Below are 26,526 nucleotides of genomic sequence, written 5' to 3' on the forward strand. Positions count from 1 at the left end.
CCCCGCCACTGTTTTGGTAAACAGCTAAGGGATGGGGCTGGAGAAAAGTAATCACTCTCAAATTCATGGACAGAGCAAAGGATTCAAGTACTGACCATCCATGCTATCAAAGTTATAGTTTTAACTATTATTATTCAAGCTCTGTAAAGATCTTGCCAGACAGCCATTTTTACGTCGATTTAAGTCAAAACTGTAAATAGGCCACTTAGGTTCATTCAATGTTGTCTTGGTAAACAACTCCGGTGTATATTTGACCTTGTGTTTTAGGTAAATGTCCTGCTAAAAGGTGAATTTGTCTCCCAGTGTCTGTTGGAAAGCAGACTGAACCAGGTTTTTCTCTAAGATTTTGTGCTTAGCTCTATTCTGTTTTTTTCATCCTAAAACACTCCCTAGCCTTGCCAATGACATGCATACCCATAACATGATGCAGCCACCACCATGCTTGAAAATATGAAGAGTGGTACTCAGTGATGTGTTGTGTTGGATTTGCCCCAAACGTAATGCGTTGTATTCAGGACAAAAAGTACATTTATTTTTCACATTTTTTGCAGTATTACTTTAGTGCCTTATTGCAAACAGGATACAAGATTTGGAATATTTATATTCTGTACAGGCATCATTCTTTTCACTCTGTCATTTATGTTAGTATTGTGGAGTAACTACAATGTTGTTGATCCATATTCAGTTATCTACTGCACAGCCATTAAACTCTGTAACTGTTTTAAAATCACCATTGGTCTCATGTTGAAATCCCTGAGCGGTTTCCTTCCTCTCCGGCAATTGAGGTTGGAAGGGCGCCTGTATCTTTGTAGTGACTGGGTGCATTGATACACCATCCAAAGTGTAATTAATTACTGCACCATACTCAAAGGGACATTCAATGTCTGCTTTTTTTTACCCATCTACCAATAGGTGCCCTTCTATGCGAACCATTGGAAAACCTCCCTGATCTTTGTGGTTGAATCTGTGCTTGAAATTCACTACTCAACTGTGGGGTACAGCAATGGGGTAGTCATTTAGCAATCATGGTTAACACTATTATTGCACATAGAGTGGTGAATCCATGTAATTTATGTGACTTGTTAAGCACATTTGCACTCCTAAACTTATTTAGACTTGCCGTAACAAAAGGATTGAATAATTATTGACTCAAGACATTTCAGCTTTTTGTCAAGGCTCGGGGTAAGATGCAGACAGTTTCGAAGTAACACAAGTTTATTACAAAAACAGGGTGGCAGGCAAACAACAGGTCAAGGGCAGGCAGAGGTCAGTAGTCCAGAGCAGAGTCCGAAAGGTACAGAACGACAGGCAGGCTCAGGGTCAAGGCAGGCAGAATGGTCAAAAAACAGGAAAGCTAGAAAACAGGAACTAGAGACAGACAGACAAGCACGGGAAAAAACGCTGGTAGACTTGAAGGAACAAATCGAACTGGCAACACACAGAGAACACAGGTATAAGTACATTGGGGAAAATGGGGGAGATGGGCGACACCTGGGGTGGAGACAAGCACAAAGACAGGTGAAACAGATTAGGGTGTGCATTTTTCATTTGGAATATATATAAAAAAACATATTTCTACTTTGACATTATGGGTTATTGTGTGTAGATCAGTGACACAATCTTAATTTTGTCCATTTTAAATTCAGACTGTTACACAACAACATTTGGAAAAAGTCAAGTTGTGTGAATACTTTCTGAAGGCACTGTGTATATAAATAATTGAAAAGTCTAAAAATGTATGTAGGACTCATGATCACTCCAAAACCGCCATAAAACAGCCAGACTACGGTTTGCAACTGCACATGGGGACAAAGATTGTACTTTTTCGAGAAATGTCCTCTGATCTGATGAAACAAAAATAGAACTGTTTGGCCATAATGACCACCGTTATGTTTGGAGGAAAAAGGGGGAGGCTTGCAAGCCGAAGAACACCATCCCAACCGTGAAGCACGGGGGTGGCAGCATCATGTTGTGGGGGTGCTTGGCTGCAGGAGGGACTGGTGCACTTCACAAAATAGATGGCATCATGAAGGAGGGAAAATTATGTGGATATATTGAAGCAACATCTCAAGACATCAGTCAGGAAGTTAAAGCTTGGTCGCAAATGGGTCTTCCAAATGGACAATGACCCCAAGCATACTTCCAAAGTTGTGGCAACATGGCTTAAGGACAACAAAGTCAAGGTATTGGAGTGGCCATCACAAAGCCCTGACCTCAATCCTACAGAACATTTGCGGGCAGAACTTAAAAAGCGTGTGCGAGCAAAGAGGCCTACAAACCTGACTCAGTTACACCAGCTCTGTCAGGAGGAATCGGCCAAAATTCACCCAACTTATTGTGGGAAGCTTGTGGAAGGCTACCTGAAACGTTTGACCCAAGTTAAACAATTTAAAGGCAATGCTACCAAATACTAATTGAGTGTATGTAAACTTCTGACCAACTGGGAATGTGCTGAAAGAAATAAAAGCTGAAATAATTCATTCTCTCTACTATTATTCTGACATTTCACATTCTTAAAATAAAGTGGGGATCCTAACTGACTTAAGACGGAATTTGTACTTGGATTAAATGTTAGGAATTGTGAAAAACTGAGTTTAAATGTATTTGGCTAAGGTGTATGTAAACTTCCGACTTCAACTGTACTTCTGATATTTATCGTTGGATTATGTGTGTAATTTTTGGAAGTAATCTCTTTTCACAGTCACATGCAAGCCATTCCACATTGGCTATACTTGGGATCCATGTTTTAACTTTTATATAAGCTTCTGTGACTGGGTTTTCAAGCAGAAGATTTTGCCATGCAGTAACACGTATGACTCTGATGTATTGAGAGCATCTCTGGCCTCGCCGTCTCCCTTACTTGTCCTTGGTACTGGAGCGGCTTCACTTCCCAACACATTAAATGGGCTTTTCACTTTTTCCTTTTTGCGTTTTTTCTTCTTTTAAGCCAGGAGGAGAATATGGAGATACGTTTTGGCCTGTCAAGTGAGTGTCGGCTGGACTATTCCTTTTGATTTATTATATTTATCAACCATTTGTAACTGTAATAGTTCATTTTGTATTATTATTTTATTTTTCTATGTCCATTGCCTGCTTTCTCTTTCTCTTTCCCGTGGACTCTTTTGTCAATTGTATTTCCTTATATGTCCCATTTGATACCTAGTGAGTGTGGTGTCGTTATATAGGCATGACTCTGAAGGAAACATCCCAAGACTAAGGTGCCGCGCTGAAGGAGGCACATAGCTTTGTAGCTCTGGAGATATGGGCAGCCCATTGCGTTTAACCAAGTGTCACAGCGTGAGAAAATCTTTGCCAATCCCTTTGCTTAACTCTCAGCTGTAGGAGACACTTAATTTTGCACAGGTGGGTCATTCCACGAAATGGGTGCATTTTGCATCCCTTTTATATTTTAAGTAGTTATTATGCACCAATATTGAATTTGAAAAGCCTGTTATATTAAATTAAGTGAACTTTAATATTAGACCACATGGAGAATTCAATATATCAGTTTTGTATTCTTTACTTGCTCTATTTTCTCATTGCTTGTTTGAGCAGAGCAAACTTTCCTTCAAGAGTCATCTAGTGTCATAATATTTGCAAACTACAGTAGTCTCAGTTATCATATGTGTCTTTGCCATGCCACTGAGCGAGGCAGGGGAGGTGATATCAGGGTTGTGCAAAAGCAGAGCAAATGAAACAGGCGATAATCCTGTCTGACATTCCTCGCCTGCTGCACTTGGTTTCATCTAATCAGAGAAGGAACACATGGCCCAGTTTGCTGTGGTTTCAGGCACTTCTCCTGGCAGATGTAGTACAAACATCTTCAATACTTTGAAAGTTAATTGTTGATTGCTGAGATACATAGACATATTGAGCTGGCATCTCTTGTTCTCAAAATGTCACAAAATGCTAGTCATCACACAAAAGTTTTGTAAGATTTGTAGGATAAATGTTGAAATAAAATATTCCTATTGCTGGCAACTTTTCCCACTACATGGTGGAGCTTTAGCGATAGGAAGAAAAGGTTTTATGGAGTTAATTTATGCGTATGATTTTGTAATGCAACAGTCGTGCACTTTATTGTCACTAATGCTTTGCTCATGTAGCCTAGTTAAAGCATCTTACATTAGGTTAATGTTGGTTTGCTTCCCTTTAGTGTCGACATGTGTTTGTGTGCACATTCTGTCTTTGTTGTGTGTTTGGCTGTGATCAATCATGTATTCGTTCTCTCTTAATTATCCAGAGATGGAGGTATGGGGATTGTGGGCCGCTGAGTCATAGTCCACAGGGTCCAAGCCATGCTTATCCATCTCTCAGCGATAGAATATGTTGTAAGTGAAAATGAAGGCTACACACTTCTATTGCACATTTGGTGTGTGAACGCAGGGCTCCAATGATGTAATTAATTTTCAAGCAATCCTGATGCCATAAAAACAGTTTCAAGGCAGACATGTCATTTTTCATCTGAGGCAAGAGGATGCAGTTTGTGAAAATGGCAAGGATTTGTAACATTTTACCAGTTCGTGTTTTTTAAGCTGCCTCGGTTATTTTTCTGATTTATTTATAATTCCTTCCTGAGATGAGCTTCATTCATGTGTCAGGTTTTGTTTGATTTCACAAATTCATGCACAGAATATGTTTGCAAAGTGAAGTGCAAAATATAGACTGGAGAGGAATTTTGATAGAATACATGAGATTTTGATACTGACAGCTGTCTTGCACTTTTCAGAGTAAACAACATTAAAATGCACACCACATATTTTCCAGGAGCTCTTGCAAGGGAGGTTTAACAAGATCTCATATTGAATGTAAGTTTGTATCCCCTTTTGAAATAATCAAGTTGAAGATGCATAGACACTTCGGAATAGAAGACAGCATCTTTAGCCAAGTACAACTGCTTTCAGAGGTTTTCATTTGTTTGTGATGACCAGTTGCTTCAGGGTAGGTAGAGATTTGACAGAGCTTCCTACCAGTGTAATGACTTTAGATTGTTTCTGTCTTCCCTCTGCCAAACACTGTGCATAATGTGCAGGCAGGGATCCGACAGATTAGGAGAGAAGTGAAGCTATTAGACAATCATATTCTCAAAGGCTTGGCTATAATTCAATGTCTGCCTCTACAATATTCATTGATGGGGCAACCACCTATGAATGTCATCTTGGTAGAAATGGTATTTAAGCACTTTTGAACGATTCTTTCCTGATTCATTTTGGCACATGAGGATAGTAGATGTAGACCTAATCAAGATTCAGTTGAAATCAGAGGAGGCTGGTGGGAGGAGTTATAGGAGGACAGGATCATTGTAATGGCTGGAATAGATTAAATGGAACAGTATCAAACATATGGAAACCACTCATTCCATTCCAGCCATTACAATGAGCCTGTCCTCATACAGCTCCTCCCAACTGCCTCCTCTGGTTGAAATGTGCAAGGGGCAAACTAATCATGATTTGCAAGTGGTATAGGTTAATATGCCTATCACAATGATTGTTATGACTAGACTAATTATTTATCCGATTTCCCAGTAAAACATTGCCATGATATGCATTACAGACAAGTCAACAAATTGATTTAATATTATCTGATTTTGACATGAATAGCAAATACAGACATAAAAATCTCTGTAGCCAAAATATCATGACAGACATCTTTCTTTCTAAAGCAAGCCTGGCCCTTCACATACATACAGTGCCTTGTAAAAGTATTCACCCCCTTGCGTTTTTCCTATTTTGTTGCATTTCAACCTGTCTTTTAAATTGATTTTTTATTTGGATTTCATGTAATGGACATACACAAAATAGTCCAAATTGGTGAAATGAAAAAAATAACTTGTTTCAAAAAATTATACAAAATACAAAACGGAAAAGTGGTGCGTGCATATGTATTCACCCCCTTTGCTATGAAACCCCTAAATAAGATCTGGTGCAGCCAATTACCTTCAGGAGTCACATAATTAGTTAAATAAAGTCCACCTGTGTGCAATCTAAGTGTCCCATGATCTGTCACATGATCTCAGTATATATACACCTGTTCTGAAAGGCCCCAGAGTATGCAACACCACTAAGCAAGGGGCACCACCAAGCAAGCGGCACTATAAAGACCAAAGAGCTCTCCAAACAGGTCAGGGACAAAGTTGTGGAGAAGTACAGATCAGGGTTGGGTTATAAAAAAATATCCAAAACTTTGAACATCCCACGGAGCACCATTAAATCCATTATTAAAAAATGGAAAGATTATGGCACACAACAAACCTGCAAAGAGAGGGCCGCCCACCAAAACTCACAGACCAGGCAAGGAGGGCGTTAATCAGAGAGGCAACAAAGAGACCAAAGATAACTCTGAAGGAGCTGCAAAGCTCCCCAGCGGAGATTGGAGTATCTGTCCATAGGACCACTTTAAGCCGTACACTCCACAGAGCTGGGCTTTATGGAAGAGTGGCCAGAAAAAACAAGCAAACATGTTTGGTGTTCGCCAAAAGGCATGTCGGAGACTCCCCAAACATATGGAAGAAGGTACTCTGGTCAGATGAGGCTAAAATTTTGCTTTTTGGCCATCAAGGAAAACTCTATGTCTGGCGCAAACCCAACACCTTTCATCACCCCGAGAACACGTTCATCACCCCGAGAACACCATCCCCACAGTGAAGCATAGTGGTGGCAGCATCATGCTGTGGGGATGTTTTTCATTGGCAGGGACTGGGAAACTGGTCAGAATTGAAGGAATGATGGATGGGGCTAAATACAGGGAAATTCTTGAGGGAAACCTGTTTCAGTCTTCCAGAAATTTGAGACTGGAACGGAGGTTCACCTTCCAGCAGGACAATGACCCTAAGCATAGTGCTAAAGCAACACTCGAGTGGTTTAAGGGGAAACATTTATATGTCTTAGAATGGCCTAGTTAAAGCCCAGACCTCAATCCAATTTAGAATCTGTGGTATGACTTAAAGATTGCTGTACACCAGCGGAACCCATCCAACTTGAAGGACCTGGAGCAGTTTTGCCTTGAAGAATCTGCAAAAATCCCAGTGACTAGATGTGCCTAGCTTATAGAGACATACCCCAAGAAACTGGCAGCTTTAATTGCTGCAAAAGGTTGCTCTACAAAGTATTGACTTTGAGGGGGTGAATAGTTATGCACGCTCAAGTTTTCAGTTTTTTTGTCTTATTTCTTGTTTGTTTCACAATAAAAAATATTTTGCATCTTCAAAGTGGTAGGCATGTTGTGTAAATCAAATGATACAACCCCCCCCAAAAATCAATTTTAATTACAGGTTGTAAGGCAACAAAATAAGGAAAATACCAAGGGGGATGAATACTTTCGCAAGCCACTGTAGGCATCACATTGTGAGAGATTTGTCTCTTCAAAACACTTGAAAGGATTTTTTTTTGCGAGCGATGAGATGCCTCTGTGGGCTCTGTTGTTTACCAGAAAACCAATTTGGGACTGCCCACTGGCTGTGAATAAGGGCTATTTGAGTATTTGAGCACTCTCCTTCTAATGAAAGGGAAACTTTGCATTCGTCTTCTGAAGAATGGTAAATCTGCGCTCTGCTCTTGGCAACCACTGTTGGGATCTGCACTTCCTGCAGTGTTGAAGAATTCGTAGCCAAAACGGCCTTCATCAAAACATTTTCCTGATAAAAGATTTTTGTAAATTGATATGTCCAAATTATGCATTTTCACTCACATTCAATGCATTTTATACAGATTAGGATGTCTGTGGATGGCATCGCCTTTCTGGTATTTTTGAAAATATGGTATTTTTTATTTATTTTTATTTATACGTTTTGACTTTGTAATATATATTTATTGCTTTGTTGCTCAATTTTTCTCTTAAGTAATTGCACCATGCTTGGGTACAGCTTGCCAGAGTGATTGCACAAAAACCTGATACTCTGCCAAGCCTTTTGAATGGCTTTCAGTAGAGCTTTTTTCCTGCCCTTTCATTTTTGTGTAAAGCTGGCTGTGTATTGACAGTAGCAGCACTTTGTGTAATTCCCCAGATTGAAAATCTGTTTCACCATGACAGATTTCCTCAGTGTTGTTCCTGACGGTTGGAAACTATACTGGGATTTGCAGACATCCTCTTCCCGACTAGCTCAACTCTCAGATTCACTCGGATTAACTTAAACCTCCCCTTCTTAACTATGGACCAAACCAATTAACACACAGTACTGGAACAGGTGCAGGTAAAACAAAAAAATATAAATATTTGCTAACAAAATCATAGTAGTGTTTGGCCTGTGACCTTGACTCTGAGGGTTTACACCCCCCTCTCTATTACACTGTATTGTAGGTCAAGAGTCACTTACTGACAGATTAGCCCCTCATTGGGCACCCTGCCCCCTCCTCTTCTATTGGAAAGATTTGTTTGGTTTCAAATGGAAGGGCAGGCATAAAGAGAAGCACCATCCTAGTAGTTCACTCTCATGTTGTCTCACTTGCATTTTCAGTGAAATCTTTCTAGTTTTTTTCTTCTGAGCTATTGGAGTGGCCGTTGATTCCTAGCCTCCCTTGTTTCTCCCTTTTTGTCTTGTTAATTCCCTGTGTTCCTGAACTCATTACAGAGCAATAGGCCCTGAGCGCTGAAGTGTGCACCCAGAGGGAGCAGTAACTGTAAATAACCAGGACTGCAGGCTTCCCGATAACATGTTACCAAGATGATAACAGCCCTTCTTAGCAGTCCTGTTGACCTTCTCCTTGCCTTCGGCTCGCAAAGGACCCTTCAGCTCTCTCTGTTTTTATCTCCAAACTCTCTGCAGGAAAGATTATTCTCCTGTGTTCTCCTGGGAGAAGAAGAAGCAAACAAAACAACAGATAAAACAACAAAGAACCGACTGGACTGTTGTCCCTCTGCCAAAGCCTCTCCTGTCCTTTGTAGGCCTCCACATAATTAACTTGTAAAAAGATAGCATGAAATTGGAACAGACTTGTATTTACTCTCTGAAGAGACCACCACTGCACAGCACTCAAAATGATAAGAGAGAAAAAACACGACCAAAACAAAAACAATGCACAAGCTTACTAAAGATTCCACTGGTAAAGCATGATCCTTTAAGGCTTCAGAAATCGATAAAAGTAGAGATGATCATTTTGAAGTGCTTTTACAGGTTCATGTCAGTGAAAATGAAACATTGCTCCTCTAAGGTCACTTGAGGAGGATATATCTCATTGGAAAAGTTCAGTACTAGCTTGATTTGAGCTTGTGGGCAAAAACTTTGGCTGGCTGAGATTGATAATACAATTAAGACAATTTTACTAAGCATGCATCACTATGACCCATTACCACACCAACTGCTCTGGATGTAACATATTTGATTTAAGGTCTTTTGAAAACGATTATAAAAGGGCAGAGAGAAAATGTTGTCTCTTTTGAATTTACAGGCCTCTCCATCATTTGTGCCAAATATGTGGATGGCATATCTCACTGGTATCCCCAGGCTGAGCCATTTTCATATCTGTTGAGTTTGCTGGTGTTCAAATGGTTTCATAAAGAGATGGTATTGTTTACCTATTCTCTCTTGTTCAGATGTTCTCATTTTTTCACATACAGATTAATTTTTCATTTAGGGTTGTCTCTATTTCAGCGAGGCATTCCCTTAGTGCCAACAATTTAATATAGTTTTAACAAAACAGTTATTTAAATTCACTATGTTTTGACACCTGTTACAGAGTTTGGTTGAACTTGGAGTCACCTCTTTACTCTGGCTTGGAGATTTAATGATAAGAAAAAAGGTTTTTAAGAAGTCATGAAGCAAGATATTGATGTTTTCTCTGTGACAACTTGCCTTTAGACACCGGAGGAAAAGTGCAAGGACAGACATTTTGCTCCAGGTCTAAGCTGAGACACCTCTGCTGGATGGAATCAATTCCGTCTTTATCAGTTGTCTGTACCCTGGAATTCCCACACCAGGGGCAAGCTGATGTGTTTTCCAATAATGGAGCGCATAGCAAAAATAAGCTTAAAAGGTTCACACTCTCATGTCCCTTTTAATTTCCAGTGCAGCTTGTATCACAGAGGAAAGCCCAAGAGAAGGATAGAGGGATGTCTTTGTCCAGCCCAGTTTATTTAGTGTCAAATTTGCAGCATGATTTTTTTATTTTGATTCAGTTGTCTGTGCGACGAGCTACTATATGTACTGGTGCTTTTTACCAATAATACATTAAGTCATGACTATATCAAGCAATATTCAGCAAGTTATTGATATTGAATTGATTTTAAACACTTCAGTCTATTTGTCTTCATGTGTATAATCAATTTCCATTCTAAAGCATTTTATGCTATTTCATTTCAGACATATGTTATCCTTTTTATTGTGCTGTGAGGAAAAGTCTGGGAGAGCAAAATGTTGTGGTAAATGTTTCTTTGTTATTGTAGTTTTAGGCTGCCATAAATTGAAGCCATCACAAGGAAAACCCATAAATCAATAATCCAAATAATGCATTTGAAAACAACTATCTTCATTACTATGGCTCTGTTGAACAGAGCACCCCGGGCATGCTGCATGATACATCTGCATGGGAGAGGCACACAGGCCATCCATTCAGTGCAGCTGCAGATTGTCCCATTGTGTGGGCTGAGCACTGACTGCTCTCCCTTGTACCTCCGTAATGGAATTAGATTAGCCATGTTTTCTCCTGTGAGTCCATGTGTGAATGACCCTCTGCTTGTCTTGCCCATGCACTGGCTGCCATCTTGCACACTTCTGCAGTTACAGGGTTTTCAGCTCTCATGTTACTGTCAAATGAAGTGTTACATTCATAATTTCCTATGTATTTCTATGCATGAAATTCAGCAACTTGCATAAATACCTTTTTTTTAACAAAGCATGTATAAAGCATGTATAAAACCAGTTTACCAGTGTAAAATAGGGACCTGGTATCAATCATAACAGAAGAAATGTTGTAGGAGGCAGGCAGGCTCAGGTGCAGAAGTTATTCTTTCGTTTGTATGATGCCAGTGGTCCAGAGTCGAGATGTGCAATATTTACAAAATAATCCAAATATATATTTTTAATAATTAGATAAACTTTTCAATTTCCCTTCATGAAATGTAAAGGCCTTGGAGCAGGCAACCCTGTCTACCTCATTTAGGTTGGGCTATACAAGGCTCAAATAAGTCTCCCATCACAATTACCAAAATCAATCTGCCAAAGAAGCCAAAAACAGGACTCAGGCTAAGATCCAGATACAGACACAGGAGGCGGATAGTACAAGTCTCAGAGTTTATTATAGTACAAGGGGCAGGCAAATCAGAGTCAGGCAGGTACAGGACGGCAAGCAATCGGTAGGTCAAGGCAGGCAGAGTCGTAATGTCACGCTCTGTCCTAGGAGAGCTGTGTTTTCTCTGTTTAGTTAGGTCAGGGTGTGATAGGTGGGTGGGCATTCTATGTTTTGTTTTTTCTATGTTTTGTCCGGGTATGGTTTCCAATCAGAGGCAGCTGTCTATCGTTGTCTCTGATTGGAAGCCATACTTAGGCAGCCTGTTTTTCCCTTTGTTTTCATGGGTAGTTGTTTTCTGTTTTGTTTAAGTACCTGTCAGAAATGTCGGCTGTCATTTTGTTTATTTTGTAAAGTGTTCGATTTTTCATTAAACTTCAAGATGAGCACTCAACACGCTGCGCCTTGGTCCCCTTTATATGACGCCCATTACAGAACTACCCACCACGATTGGATCAAGCGGCGTGCCCGGGCAGAGATGGATACCTGGTCGATGGAGGATTGGATTGAAAGGAGAAACTGGACTTGGGGCCAGGTAATAGACAGGTATCGTAGCCTACCGGGGAAGAACGAGAGGCAGCCCCAAATAATTATTTGGGGGGGGCACACGGGTAGTTTGGCGGGGCCAGGGGTGAGACCTGAGCCAACTCCCCGTGCTTATTTATTTATTTTTTAATTTATTTCACCTTTATTTAACCAGGTAGGCAAGTTGAGAACAAGTTCTCATTTACAATTGCGACCTGGCCAAGATAAAGCAAAGCAGTTCGACAACATACAACGACACAGAGTTACACATGGAGTAGAACAACATACAATCAATGATGCAGTAGAAAAAAATAAGACTATATACAATGTGAGCAAATGATGTAAGATAAGGGAGGTAAAGGCAAAAAAATGCCATGGTGGCAATGTAAATAAAGTATAGCAAGAAAAACACTGGAAAGGTAGATTTGTAGTTTGAAGAAAGTTCAAAGTTAAAATATAAATAATATGGTGCAAAGGAGCAAAATAAATAAAATAAATAAATACAGTAGGGGAAGAGGTAGTAGATTGGGCTAAATTATAGATGGGCTATGTACAGGTGCAGTGATCTGTGAGTTGCTCTGACAGCTGGTGCTTAAAGCTAGTGAGGGAGATAAGTCTTTCTAGTTTCAAAGATTTTTGTAGTTCGTTCCAGTCATTGGCAGCAGAGAACTGGAAGGAGAGACGACCAAAGGAGGAGTTGGCTTTAGGGGTGACCAGAGAGATATACCTGCTGGAGCGCGTGCTACAGGTGGGTGCTGCTATGGTGACCAGTGAGCGGAGATAAGGGGGGACTTTACCTAGCAGGGTCTTGTAGATGACCTGGAGCCAATGTGTTTGGCGACGATTATGAAGCGAAGGCCAGCCAACGAGAGCGTACAGGTCGCATTGGTGGGTAGTATATGGGGCTTTGGTGACAAAACGGATGGCACTGTGATAGACTGCATCCAGCTTGTTGAGTAGGGTATTGGAGGCTATTTTGTAAATGACATCGCCGAAGTCGAGGATTGGTAGGATGGTCAGTTTTACGAGGGTATGTTTGGCAGCATGAGTGAAGGATGCTTTGTTGCGAAATAGGAAGCCAATTCTAGATTTCACTTTGGATTGGAGATGATTGATGTGAGTCTGGAAGGGGAGTTTACAGTCTAACCAGACACCTAGGTATTTGTAGTTGTCCACAAATTCTAAGTTAGAACCATCCAGAGAAGTGATGCTGGACGGGCGGGCAGGTGCAGGCAGCGATCGGTTGAAGAGCATGCATTTAGTTTTACTTTTGTTTAGGAGCAGTTGGAGACCACGGAAGGAGAGTTGAATGGCATTGAAGCTCGTCTGGAGGGTTGTTAACACAGTGTCCAAAGAAGGGCCAGAAGTATACAGAATGGTGTTGTCTGCATAGAGGTGGATCAGAGATTCACCAGCAGCAAGAGCGACATCATTTATGTATACAGAGAAAAGAGTTGGCCCAAGAATTGAACCCTGTGGTACCCCCATAGAGACTGCCAGAGGTCCAGACAGTAGGCCCTCCGATTTGACACACTGAACTCTGTCAGAGAAGTAGTTGGTGAACCAGGCGACGCAATCGTTTGAGAAACCAAGGCTACTGAGTCTGCCGATGAGGATGTGGTGATTAACAGAGTCAAATGCTTTGGCCAGGTCAATGAATACGGCAGCACAGTATTGTTTCTTATCGATGGCGGTTACGATGTCGTTTAGGACCTTGAGCGTGGCTGAGGTGCACCCATGACCAGCTCTGAAACCAGATTGCATAGCGGAGAGGGTGCGGTGGGATTCGAAATAGTCGGTAATCTGTTTGTTGACTTGGCTTTCGAAGACCTTGGAAAGGCAGGGTAGGATGGATATAGGTCTGTAGCAATTTGGGTCAAGAGTGTCACCTCCTTTGAAGAGGGGGATGACAGCAGCTGCTTTCCAATCTATGGGAATCTCAGACGACACGAAAGAGAGGTTGAACAGGCTAGTAATAGGGGTTGCAATAATTTCGGCAGATAATTTTAGAAAGAAAGGGTCCAGATTGTCAAGCCCAGCTGATTTGTAGGGGTCCAGATTTTGCAGCTCTTTCAGAACATCAGCTGAATGGATTTGGGAGAAGGAGAAATGGGGGAGGCTTGGGCGAGTAGCTGTGGGGGGTGCAGTGCTGTTGAATGCAGTAGGGGTAGTTAGGTGGAAAGCATGGCCAGCCGTAGAAAAATGCTTATTGAAATTCTCAATTATAGTGGGCTTATCGGTGGTGACAGAGTTTCCTATCCTCAGTGCAGTGGGCAGTTGGGAGGAGGTGTTCTTATTCTCCATGGACTTTACAATGTCCCAGAACTTTTTAGAGTTGGAGTTGCACGAAGCAAATTTCTGTTTGAAAAAGCTAGCCTTTGCGTTTCTAATTGCCTGTGTGCATTGGTTTCTAACTTCCCTAAAAAGTTGCATATCGCGGGGGCAGTTCGATGCTAATGCAGAACGCCACAGGATATTTTTGTGTTGGTTAAGGGCAGTCAGGTCTGGGGAGAACCAAGGGCTATATCTGTTCCTGGTTCTAAATTTCTTGAAAGGGGCATGCTTATTTAAGATGGAGAGGAAGGCATTTAAAAAAAATAACCAGGCATCCTCTACTGACGGGATGAGGTCAATATCCTTCCAGGATACCAGGGCCAGGTTGATTAGAAAGGCTTGCTCGTTGAAATGTTTCAGGGAGCGTTTGACAGTGATGAGTGGAGGTCGTTTGACCGCTGACCCATTACGGCTGCAGGCAATGAGGCAGTGATCGCTGAGATCTTGGTTGAAAACAGCAGAGGTGTATTTAGAGGGCACGTTGGTTAGGATGATATCTATGAGGGTGCCAGTGTTTGCGGCTTTGGGGTTGTACCTGGTGGGTTTATTAATAATTTGTGTGAGATTGAGGGCATCAAGCTTGGATTGTAGAATGGCTGGGGTGTTAAGGGGGTAAGGGGTTATTGAGGTAAGCATGTGCCTGCCTCTCGCACTCTCCCTCCAGTGCCCCTCCATAGCCCAGTACGTCCTGTGCCTGCTCCTCGCACTCTCCCTCCAGTGCACCTCCATAGCCCAGTACGGCCGGTGCCTGCTTTGTCTGCACCCGGTCCTCAGTGCGTCTCTCCATTCCGATGAGACCTGTTCCAGCTCCACGAGAAAAGCCTCCAGTGATAATCTATGGTCTGAAGCCTGTAGAGATGATCCATGGCACGGAGCCTGTAGGGATGTTCCATGGCACGAAGCCTCCAGAGGTAATCCATGGCCCGGAGCCTGTAGGGATAATCCATGGCAAGAAGCCTGTAGGGATTATCCATGGTCCGGAGCCTGTAGGGATAATCCATGGCAAGAAGCCTGTAGGGATAATCCATGGCCCGGAGCCTGTAGAGATGATCCATGGCACGAAGCCTCCAGTGATGATCCATGGCACGGAACCTGTGTTGATGATTCATGGCATGGAGCCTGCAGCAACGGTCCCTAGTCCGGAACCTACAACGATGCTCTCCAGTCTGGAGCCTCCAGCGATGCTCCGCAGCCCGGAGTCTTCAGCGGCGGTCCGCAGCCCGGAGTCTTCAGCGGCGGTCCGCAGCCCGGAGTCTTCAGATGCGGTCCGCAGCCCAGAGTCTTCAACAGCGGTCTGCAGCCCTGAGTCTTCACCGGCGGCCTTCAGCCCAGAGTCTACAGCGGCAGTTGGCGTCCCAAAGCCTCCGGCGATGATCCACGGTCTGGTTCCTCTGGACACACAGAAACGGGGGGATCTGCGGGCGGTGGGGGTGTTACGCCCTGAACCAGAGCCACCGCCAATTATAGATGCCCACCCGGACCCTCCCTTATAGGTTCAGGTTTGCGGCCGGAAGTCCGCACCTTTGGGGGGGGGGGGGGGGGGGGGGTACTGTCACGCTTTGACCTAGGAGAGCTGTGTTTTCTCTGTTTAGTTAGGTCAGGGTGTGATAGGTGGGTGGGCATTCTATGTTTTGTATTTCTATGTTTTGGCCGGGTATGGTTTCCAATCAGAGGCAGATGTCTATCGTTGTCTCTGATTGGAAGCCATACTTAGGCAGCCTGTTTTTCCCTTTGTTTTCATGGGTAGTTGTTTTCTGTTTCGTTTAAGTACCTGTCAGAACTGTCGGCTGTCATTTGGTTTATTTTGTAAAGTGTTCGATTTTCCATTAAACTTCAAGATGAGCACTCAACACGCTGCGCCTTGGTCCCCTTTATATGACGCCCGTTACACGTAATCCAAATCGGAGTCAGGCAGGTACAGGACGGCAGGCAGGATCAGGGTTAGGACAGGCAGAAAGGTCAGAACTGAGAAGACTAAGAAAAATAAAAACTACAGTGAGGGAAAAAGTATTTCATCCCCTGCAGATTTTGTATGTTTGCCCACTGACAAAGAAAGGATCAGTCTATAATTTTAATGGTAGGTTTATTTGAACAGTGAGAGACAGAATAACAACAAAAATATCCAGAAAAACGCATGTCAAAAATATTATAAAAGGATTTGCATTTTAATGAGGGAAATAAGTATTTGACCCCCTCTCAATCAGAAAGATTTCTGGCTCCCAGGTGTCTTTTATACAGGTAACGAGCTGAGATTAGGAGCACACTCTTAAAGGGAGTGCTCCTAACCGCAGCTTGTTACCTGTAAAAAAGACACCTGTCCACAGAAGCAATCAATCAATCAGATTCCAAACTCTCCACCATGGCCAAGACCAAAGAGCACTCCGAGGATGTCAGGGACAAGATTGTAGACCTACACAAGGCTGGAATGGGCTACAAGACCATCGCCAAGCAGCTTGGTGAGAAGGTGACAACATTTGGTGCAATTATTCGCAAATGGAAGAAACACAAAAGAACTGTCAATATCCCTCGGCCTGGGGCTCCATGCACGATCTCACCTCGTGGAGTTACAGTGATCATGAGAACGGTGAGGAATCAGCCCAGAACTACACGGAAGGATCTTGTCAATGATCTCAAGGCAGCTGGGACCATAGTCACCAAGAAAACAATTGGTAACACACTACGCCGTGAAGGACTGAAATCCTGCAGCACCCGCAAGGTCCCCCTGCTCAAGAATTCATATACAGGCCCATCTGAAGTCTGCCAATGAACATCTGAATGACTCAGAGGACAACTGGTGAAAGTGTTGTGGTCAGATGAGACCAAAATGGAGCTCTTTGACATCAACTGAACTCGCCGTGTTTGGAGGAGGAGGAATGCTGCCTATAACCCAAGAACACCATCTCCACCGTCAAACATGGAGGTGGAAACATTATGCTTTGCGGGACAGGACAACTTCACCGCATCAAAGGGACGATGGACGGGGCCATGTACCGTCAAATCTTGGGTGAAAACCTCCTTCCCTCAGCCAGGGCATTGAAAATGGGTCGTGGATGGGTATTCCAGCATGACAATGACCCAAAACACACGGCCAAGGTAATAAAGGAGTGGCTCAAGAAGAAGCACATTAAGGTCCTGGAGTGGCCTAGCCAGTCTCCAGACCTTAATCCCATAGAAAATCTGTGGAGGGAGCTGAAGTTTCGAGTTGCCAAATGTCAGCCTCGAAACCTTAATGACTTGGAGAAGATCTGCAAAGAGGAGTGGGACAAAATCCCTCCTGAGATGTGTGCAAACCTGGTGACCAACTACAAGAAACGTCTGACCTCTGTGATTGCCAACAAGGGTTTTGCCACCAAGTACTAAGTCATGTTTTGCAGAGGGGTCAAATACTTATTTCCCTCATTAAAATGCATATCATTTTATAACATTTTCGACATGCGTTTTTCTGGATTCTTTTGTTGTTATTCTGTCTCTCACTGTTCAAATAAACCTACTATTAAAATTATAGACTGATCATTTCTTTGTAAGTGGGCAAACGTACAAAATCAGCAGGGGATCAAATACTTTTTTCCCACACTGTATGTCACAGGAAACATGGGATCACGCTGGTAGGACTTGACGGGATAAGACGAACTGGCAACAGACAAACAGAAAACGTAGTTATAAATGCACAGGGGAAAATGGGAGACACCTGGAGGGGGGTGGAGACAGGCACAAGACAGGTGAAACAGATCACGGTGTGACACTTACATTCACATATTAGCCCCTCCGAGGGACACACCACTGTCAAAATGACAACCACTTAATTGGTATTCACTTTAAAAGGCCTAGGCCCTATTCCAAAATACTTAATTACACATTTTTTTTTATAAATCCAAAACAGAATCATAATCAGAACCCGCTCACAAAGGACGCAATTCTCACGGTCGACTCATTAATTGGTGTCCTCGCCGGGAAAGCCACATATAACTGTTGGAATGCGCATATGCGCGCACTCCTAACTGAGAGGTAGGCCAACGATGGTGGATAAATTAAATGTCTTACTCAGGCTGTTTATCATTGAAAAAAATTGACACAATTCCGCTCTGCTTAAAGCTGGAATCTTTAGTGGTGAAACAGCCATGTCTGTTTGCGATATTACAACAACAAAGGAGTTACTGCAGACAACGAACACTGCTTTTTCCCCTCTGACATCATTGCATGCACGATAGAAGAGCACAATATGTACAGCAATTTTTATACCCTGCTGCCCAATGCTCCTCAGCTTGGCAACAAAAACAATGGTTGTGGGGCGGCCAGTGGCGCTTTTTCCCCTACTACGGATTCCAGCTTTAAGTGGTGGCACTCACGTAGGCACCAATGTGATAGCAGCTGGGGCTGATATGCTTAGTTCATTGACTGTATATGAACCAGAAAAAAGGAGCCAGTGAGATGTCTCGCTTCCTCTTCCGTCTCTGGGTAGACTACCGAACACGACAAACGGTGCAACAATGACTAAATAGCAAACAAAAACATTTATTGTACCTCGTGAGTCTACCTAATGTTCATGTGCACTTGTCAACAATGTTGCAATGAACGGTAAGGAATATACTCAGTGGACAGTTTATTAGGTACACCGTTCACGAAAATGGTTCCCATGTGGCCGTGGCTTGCTATATAAAGCAGGCATCGAGGCATTCAAATACTGTTAGAACATTAGAATGGGCAAAACAAGTGACCTAAGCGACTTTGAGTGTGGTATGATCGTCCTTGCCAGGTGGGCTGGTTTCAGTATCTCAGAAACGTCCGGCCTGCTGGGCTTTTCACGCACGACGGTGTCTAGGGTTTACCAAGAATGGTGCTAGAACCAGAAAACATCTAGTCAGCGGCAGCCCAGTGGGCAAAAACAGCTTGTTGATGAGAGGTCGAAGGAGAATGGCAAGAATCATGTAAGCTAACAGGCAGGCCACAAACAGGCAAATAACAGCGCAGTACAACAGTGGTGTGTAGAACGGCATCTCGGAACCCACAACTGGTCGGTCGTTGTCACAGAAGGGCTATTGCAGAAGACGAACACACAGGGTTCCACTTCTATCAGCTAAAAACAAGAAGAAGCGCCTCCAATGGGCACGTGATCACCAACACTGGACAATTGAGGAGTGCAAAAACATCACCTTGTCCGACAAATCCTGGTTCCTGTTGCGCCATGCTGATGGCAGAGTCAGGATTTAGCGTGAGCAGCATGTGGCCATGGCCCCATCCTGCCTGGTGGTAACGGTACAGGTTGGTGGTGGTGGTGGTGTTATGGTGTGGGGGATGTTTTCCTGGCACACATTAGGTCCCTTCTTACCAATTGAGCAACATTTCCATGCCCCTGAGGAATTCAGACTGTTCTGTAGGCAAAGGTGGGTCTGACCCAGTACTAAATGGGTGTACCTAATAAACTGTGTAGATTTAACAGACATTTATTTTAATTTTGGTAAAAATGAACAAACATTTATAATGGGGAAACAAAGTGCCCGAAAATGGCAGGAGTTTGGAGAGCGAGCAGAAGTAGTGGAAAGATGCATGGTGTGTCTTCACTACAACCGGTGTATTCATTAGTCGGATTCCATTGCAAACGCTGTTGAGTTAAGTTTTGTTCTCAAAGACATGCTGCCGAACTTTGGCGTTTACTAAGTATTTTTTAAACCTCCCGCTTTGTGCTAGATGTGTCAATGTGTAGTTCATACATGCATAATCTATGAGCAGAATTACTGTCTTACCTCAATTAGCCATGAAATCACTAGTTTGAAAGCGACTGTTTTTCTGGAAGCTATGCTGCCCCATTTTCCCTAAATTTTCCCCACATGGGCCAGCCCCCTAGCAATTCGAGATCTAGCCAATGAGCCTCAGCCCCTCACCATTTGAGTGACAGCTGGAAAGATGCACACACAGCAGAGTAAGAGAGAGAGCAATGGCATGGTACAGGATAACTCTTTAAATGGAAGTTGCAGTTCAGTCATGTCTCTTCTCACAAAAAGTATCGGCTTGAATTTGCTGAATGGTCCCCTACGGTCTTCACTCCACTTTAGTGCATGGAAGAATCTATAATTTAGCTTGTGCTAAACACTTTGCATACTATTCGGATGGATGGTAACATGTGGAAACCATACAATTAAACAATTTTTGTATAAGAACCCAACAGCTTTTACGTCATGTTGAAGAGTGTTTGGAATAAATTGTTTATGTTGCTAAATGTTTTGCCTCGGGCAAAACTTTTTGCTACGGAATCCGACTAATGAACACACCCCCGGTATACATTTCTGATGGTTCAACATTACCCCCAATCTTTTAATTAAGAAAATAAATACATTGAGACTAGAGAAAAAGAGAGGGAGAGAGTTTTGTATGAACTACAGAGTCCTTAAGGAGAACCTGTCATGTTTAAACTGATTGTCCAGAACAGCAAAGTCTTCAGTACTCAGCCCACTGGGTGGGTTCTTAAAGTTTGTTGAAACCCAATTGATTAAATAGTAAGTGCTGCATATGTTTCTCCCAGTGGTTGATGATTGATATGTAACATAACTTATGAAGACTCTCCACTGAGTACGAATGTAGACACACAAGCCTCCAGAGGAATTATGCAGTATTAACTCTAATCTCTTAAAGAGAACTGATGTTTTTCTCTGATGCTTGCTCCCTCCCTCTTTTATCTTTGTCTTTCCTCAGGTGTATACTAGTTACACTATTGTTTGACTGCATCTTTGTGCAAATTAGTCAAATTACTTTGGATAAGTATTCTCACTGTTCCAAGTAGTCGTGCATAGGATACCAATATGAAGGCTGTCAAGAATTTCAATTTTTTTCCTAATGGTATTTTTATGTTTTAAGATTTTTGAAGATTTGTTTGCCATTTATGTTTGTTAAGTTCTGAATGATAGGGAATTTATTAAAGGACTGCAGCGATGGAATCTGGAGTTAGCCACCATAAAATTAAAACTGAAATCAATCCTGTGTCATATCCCTGCTTCACAAGCTGAACATGCAATTCTAACCTTGAGGCCTGTGCTATCCCTCACGTCAGGTCTTTAAGCATCAAGCTCAATAACCTAGCAGCGCATGGCTGCTGTGCTTTGAATTAGAGATACCATTTTGTATCGCCCTGCGACGACATCTGCAGTGTGTTTTAAAGGTTTGTTGATCAACTTTGTATTTGTCTGTTACTCTTCTGATTAGTAACCTCTACCTCACCAGTTTGTGGTAGGGTAAATGCACTTTTGGTCGGACTCTCTCACCACGATGTGAAGACATTCAGTGCTGTTGTTGGAATTCCTCTGAACCTCTTGCTGCAGTAGTGCCTAAGAAATTCCTCAGCTATGTGCTCATCCGCTGTCCATGGTCCTGAAAGGCCAAACGAGTGGAGGACTCTGTTGCAGTCTGAGTGAGAGAGCCAGAAAGTTAGTGAATTTTTTAATGCTACTTATGGTGCCACATTAGTGTATACAAGCTTCCGATTTAGTTGTGGCTCCATAAACATATGCAGGCGTGTGCTCTGAGGAGCCATTTACCCAATTCAATGGACTTAGTTATTTTATGTATAAAAAGCGTACTGCATGCTATATTTTGGGCTCTTCAGAAATCATATGCAATTGAAAAGCATCAATCTCTTGAAGTATATTTTTAACACACTTATGGGTTTATGTTTAATCCGTGTTTACTTGTCTCTAGTTGTCTCTAGAAACATGTAGATAAATCCTTCATTATATTAATATGAATACTGAAAGTAGCCTAAATAAATCAGTCAACAAAAACAGTAGCTGTGTTATCAACACATACATATGAAACAACCTTTAGAGACTTATCTGTGTCCTTTAATAGCCAATATTTGGTAGTGTAAACCAGATAAATGGCTAAGACATTGGTATTCAAGATGATAGATTATACAGGACATCTGGTTGGAACAGGTGCGGTTGTCATATTCGCATCATGCTATCTGCAGCTGTGGGTGTTTCAGCAAACTCTTGGCTTTATCTGTTGTCAATGGCTCTGGATTGCTTTGCCAGCACCTGCCACTTCTCAGTCGGTCTGTACAGTATGTGGTTTTAAATAAGTTATTTCATGTAAGGATTGTAAAACAGATGCGACTTTGGTTTGCGGTACAGTAAGTTTCACTTATCTTCTCCCTGCCGCCACCAAGTGTAGCAATATGTGGAGTAGGTTGTGCGTCAATAAATGAAATAGCTGTGATGATATGTTACTCCCTTATAAACTACATGCACGTAAGCACACACACAGTGTTCGTTCATGTAATGGACACGGTAAAGGTCAGTTATCAACCTTTACCACAGGTGTCTGATAAGTTGTAAAAGGATCTCACTATGTCTGATCCTATTTGTATTCTTACAGCTCTACCATTGTTCACAACAGTTACAGGTCAATATACATTTTTGCAGAAAGCATTTCTATTTTGCAACCAATGTGTTGGAATTGAAAACCGGGAAGCTGTTAGAGAATGGCAGACATGTACACTGACTGTGTACAAACATTAGGAACACCTTCCTAATATTTAGTTGCACCCCCTTTTGCCATCAGAACAGCCTCAATTCATCAGGGCATGGACTCTACAAGGTGTTGAATGTGTTCCACAGGGATGCTGGCCCATATTGACTCCAATGCTTCCCACAGATGTGTCAAGTTGGCTTGAAACATACAGGAAACTGCATGAAAAACCCAGCAGTTCTTGACACACTCAAACTGGTGCGCCTGGCACATACTACCATACCCCATTCAAAGGCATTTAAATATTTTGTCTTGCCCATTCACCCTGTGAATGGCACACATACACAATCCATGTCTCAATTGTCTCAAGGCTTAAAAATACTTCTTTAACCTGTCTCCTCCCCTTCATCTACACTGATTGAAGTGGATTTAACAAGTGACATCAATAAGGGATCATAGCTTTCACCTTGATTCACCTGGTCAGTCTATGTCATGGAAAGAGTGGGTGTTCCTAATGTTTTGTTCACAGTTTAAATACAGCATCATGTGTTACAAAATAAACATACAATTTGTAACACACGTCCAAAATGATTTCCAGATTATATAGGGTTCTGTTATCCATTATCCCAGTGGGGTCTTTGATGTATTTGCACAAAAATAATAATGCATGTATTTTAACGCTCATAAAGGAGCATCATCCAGTGTCCTATGAGGGTTGGCAGATGATGCTGTTTCTGTGGACAGTGAGACGAGTGAAGGGATTTTCAGGAAGCGGGTGGATTAGCCCTCTCAGATGGCAGAAGGAGAGCGATCTGCTCTGACGGTGTGGTGGTTACCCCATCTGTCAATAATTAGCTCAGTGCTACCTGGCACCAGGTGGTCGTTCGTTTCCACACTCCTTCCACACCACATGGACCGGCTGAGGGATGCAGAGTGGAGCAGGTTGTCCTCTTGCCTAGGGAGTTAACTCTGCGAGCCAGTGGGCAAGCTGGGCCTATGGACTTAGTTTATATGGCAATATATAAATCACACAGCGGTGGATGATGCAACTTTGCTGTTCATTTATATGTATCCCGCTGCATGTAAAGACAAGATGAAAATCTTTGACGGCTTTTTATTTTGAAGTTTACCACCATCCAAAGCTGTCCCAGTTGTCACCTGAACAGTAGCTAAGTTCCATTCTCTTCATCCCACCCATTGTCACTGTCACTAGGGTGAGGATTATGTTTACGTTTTAGTCATTTAGCAGACATTCTTATCCAGAGCGACTTACAGGAGCAATTCGTTTTAAGTACCTTGGTCAAGGGTACATCGCCAGATTTTCCACCTAGTCAGCTCTGGGATTCGAACTCGTGACCATTCGGTTACTGGCCCAATGCCAAATAAAAAAAATGCAGATTTATGTCAGGAAGCCTATGTAGTATGTGAAATGAAATATTCTTGGGATGGTGGCTATACCTTTTTTTAACGTGTTGGTTAGGCCTAACTGTTGGTAGCCCAACATGATTCCTGATAGTCTGAATGTGACCTTTATTTTCCCAGGTAACCTTGGACGTGTTGACTGCATCAGTGAATTTGAGTTTGACCTTTTCATCAGACCGGACACCTGTAACCCTCGCTTCAGAGTATGGTTCAACTTCACAGTGGAGAATGTGCAGGAAACACAGGTAGGTGATTGTATGAATACTGTATACTGCAGTATACACTAAAATGTTATTCTGTTATTTTCTATAACTGGTAAAGCTATCAACCTGTCTTTATTCATTAAAATGTCTATGCACACTTTGAGTAAAAAAATTACATAGTCCACGATTCAAAATTATTTGAAGTTTTGTTGTTTCACAGCCCTTCAGAAGAGTTGTTTGTTTGTACCTGATTCCTTTTTAAAGTACTGAGAAGCACTAGCCACTTGCATGTGTTGAGCTCTAGGATTGGCTGAGAGCAGTGGTCACATGCCAAGGGCATTTGCTTAGTTTTATCAACCCTGATTAAGAGCTTCATAAATTCTAACATTTCAATGTAATTCAGAGAGAGAAAACAAGATACTAAAAAGGAGACAATTGGCAGCTGAATTCTATTCCTGCTATCTAATGTAAGTATACAGACCTGGGTAGCTCTATGCTGAAAAGAGGGATAGGGAAAACAAAACAATTCTAAGAGAGAGGGAGAGAGAGCAAGCGTGCATGAAAATGTGGGATGCTGCAGCTGTTTCCTGCAGCCCGGCCCTATCGGCCCCATCTCCCTGCAGTGCTGTGGTCAGCGCTAATCAAATTTTATGGCCAAGGGATGAATGGGAGCCCTTTTCCAGGAGCCTGATCGATTCTAGGGCCAGATACCGCCCGGCATCCTGCGCCATCAGGATATTTGCTGTTTTGGCAAAAAAAAGAGGAGAAAGAAAGGATAGTGAGGAGCTCACACAAACCCTACACTCACTTACTCTTGCATACACAGACAACTACAGGTGACAAAAAGCAGTTGATGCCACACAGTCCTTTCTCTTGGAAATATATTTTTCTATCTTTCCAATTTTCGTTTAGAATGAGGACCTGTGGGAATTTAATCTTCTTCAATAGGAGGTTGTTAGGGGAGCTGGTGCTTGTCCTTTAGTACGGGGTGTGTTATACCTATGTGTACTGTAACACTATGTGTGTTTGTGTGTGTGTGTGTGTGTGTGTGTGTGTGTGTGTGTGTGTGTGTGAGAGAGATGTAATTGTGAATCGGCTGTTTACTTAAAAAATAGAAATAAAAATAATGAGTAAATAAATAGAGCTATCTGGAAGCTGTGCTATAGAGATATCGGTACATTCACAGGGAACTGGGCTGGAGTGTTTTATCCAGCTAAGCCTGCCAACTCTCAGTCGAGAATAGGGAAATTGGAAACAGTTAAAAACCCGTGATATTGGAACCGAGATGACCATTTTGAAAGAATGTAAGCTGGTGAAACAGATTTGGTCGGTCTCAATCAGTTTAGCAGCTTTGTGGAAATTGGCTGCACCAGCTTTTTCTTTTCTTTTCTTCACCCCAAAACCTTCTCCTCAAACCGTATCTTACTTCTGGTATGGTGAGACTGATGCTGGTTAATTATGTTGCAACGACTGGACAAAGCATAGCAGCACTCTGAACTGGAGTTATCATTCAAGTCATTTTTACTCTGTTGAACCAGTTATTAAATCCTAGCCCTTCATGTTAGTCTAATTTCACCTAACCAAAGACGATAGTCTACATATTGATGAACACTGATAGTGTGTCAGTGATGAATTGGTTGTGATATACTCATTTTTTTTTATATACCACTTTAGCAATTTTTGCAAATAAGCCAGCCATGTTACAACAAATACATCTCTTTCATATTTCAAATTGAGAGAGCATGGAAACTATTCAATATTCTTGGCCATAATTTTCTCACCTCTGAAAAATCTATCTGGTTTTTAACCAGTGGAAACAGTGATGTGCTGTGCCCTAGAGTCGATGTCCATGTGGAATCGCCATTTTATTCATAAAAATCCGTCTAATTAAGCTAGAGACTTGCGGGTTTTTGCCTGGGCTGTGTCTCAATCTACCGCATCCGCTGATGTCGGCCTTCCGCATTGTATGGCGGCTGTGGTACAACGCTGTTTGTCAGACAAGGAGTAATCCTTTTTTTTTGTGACCAACTTTTTATTTAATTTTTACAGGTACAACAAAAACTATCAAAGAAATGCATACAAAGATAACCGTAGCCCATTCCCTCCCTCAGTCCCCATCCATCCAGCCGCCCGCATCCTCCCTTCCCCACCCGGAAACCATGCCTGCCACCTCTTTCCATTCCACCCAGCAATCGAGGTTGGCCATTAGTTCCCCTCCCACACCCATCCATCCCATGAGACCCCCACCCACAATCCCCCCCCCCCCCCCGCAATGACCAGAGATCACCCCTCCCCCACTCCCCATACCACCCCTTCCCGTGGGCCTGAAAGCAAAGAAGGTTAAAAAAAGAAGTCTACATTTCAAG

The 26,526-nt window shown here is 42.4% G+C and overlaps 1 protein-coding gene across 1 annotated transcript in view; it reads left to right on the forward strand.

Annotated features, from left to right (window-relative positions):
* LOC115192503 (cytosolic carboxypeptidase 6) overlaps positions 1–26,526 on the forward strand; it is a 460,539-nt gene that overhangs the window by 11,365 nt on the left and 422,648 nt on the right. The window contains exon 3 of the mRNA XM_029751097.1: positions 24,078–24,202. Coding sequence (XP_029606957.1) covers positions 24,078–24,202 — 125 coding nt within the window. The remainder of the gene's footprint in view (positions 1–24,077; positions 24,203–26,526) is intronic.

The sequence above is a fragment of the Salmo trutta genome, chromosome 4 (assembly GCF_901001165.1).
Source record: "Salmo trutta chromosome 4, fSalTru1.1, whole genome shotgun sequence".
Lineage (NCBI taxonomy): Eukaryota > Metazoa > Chordata > Actinopteri > Salmoniformes > Salmonidae > Salmo > Salmo trutta.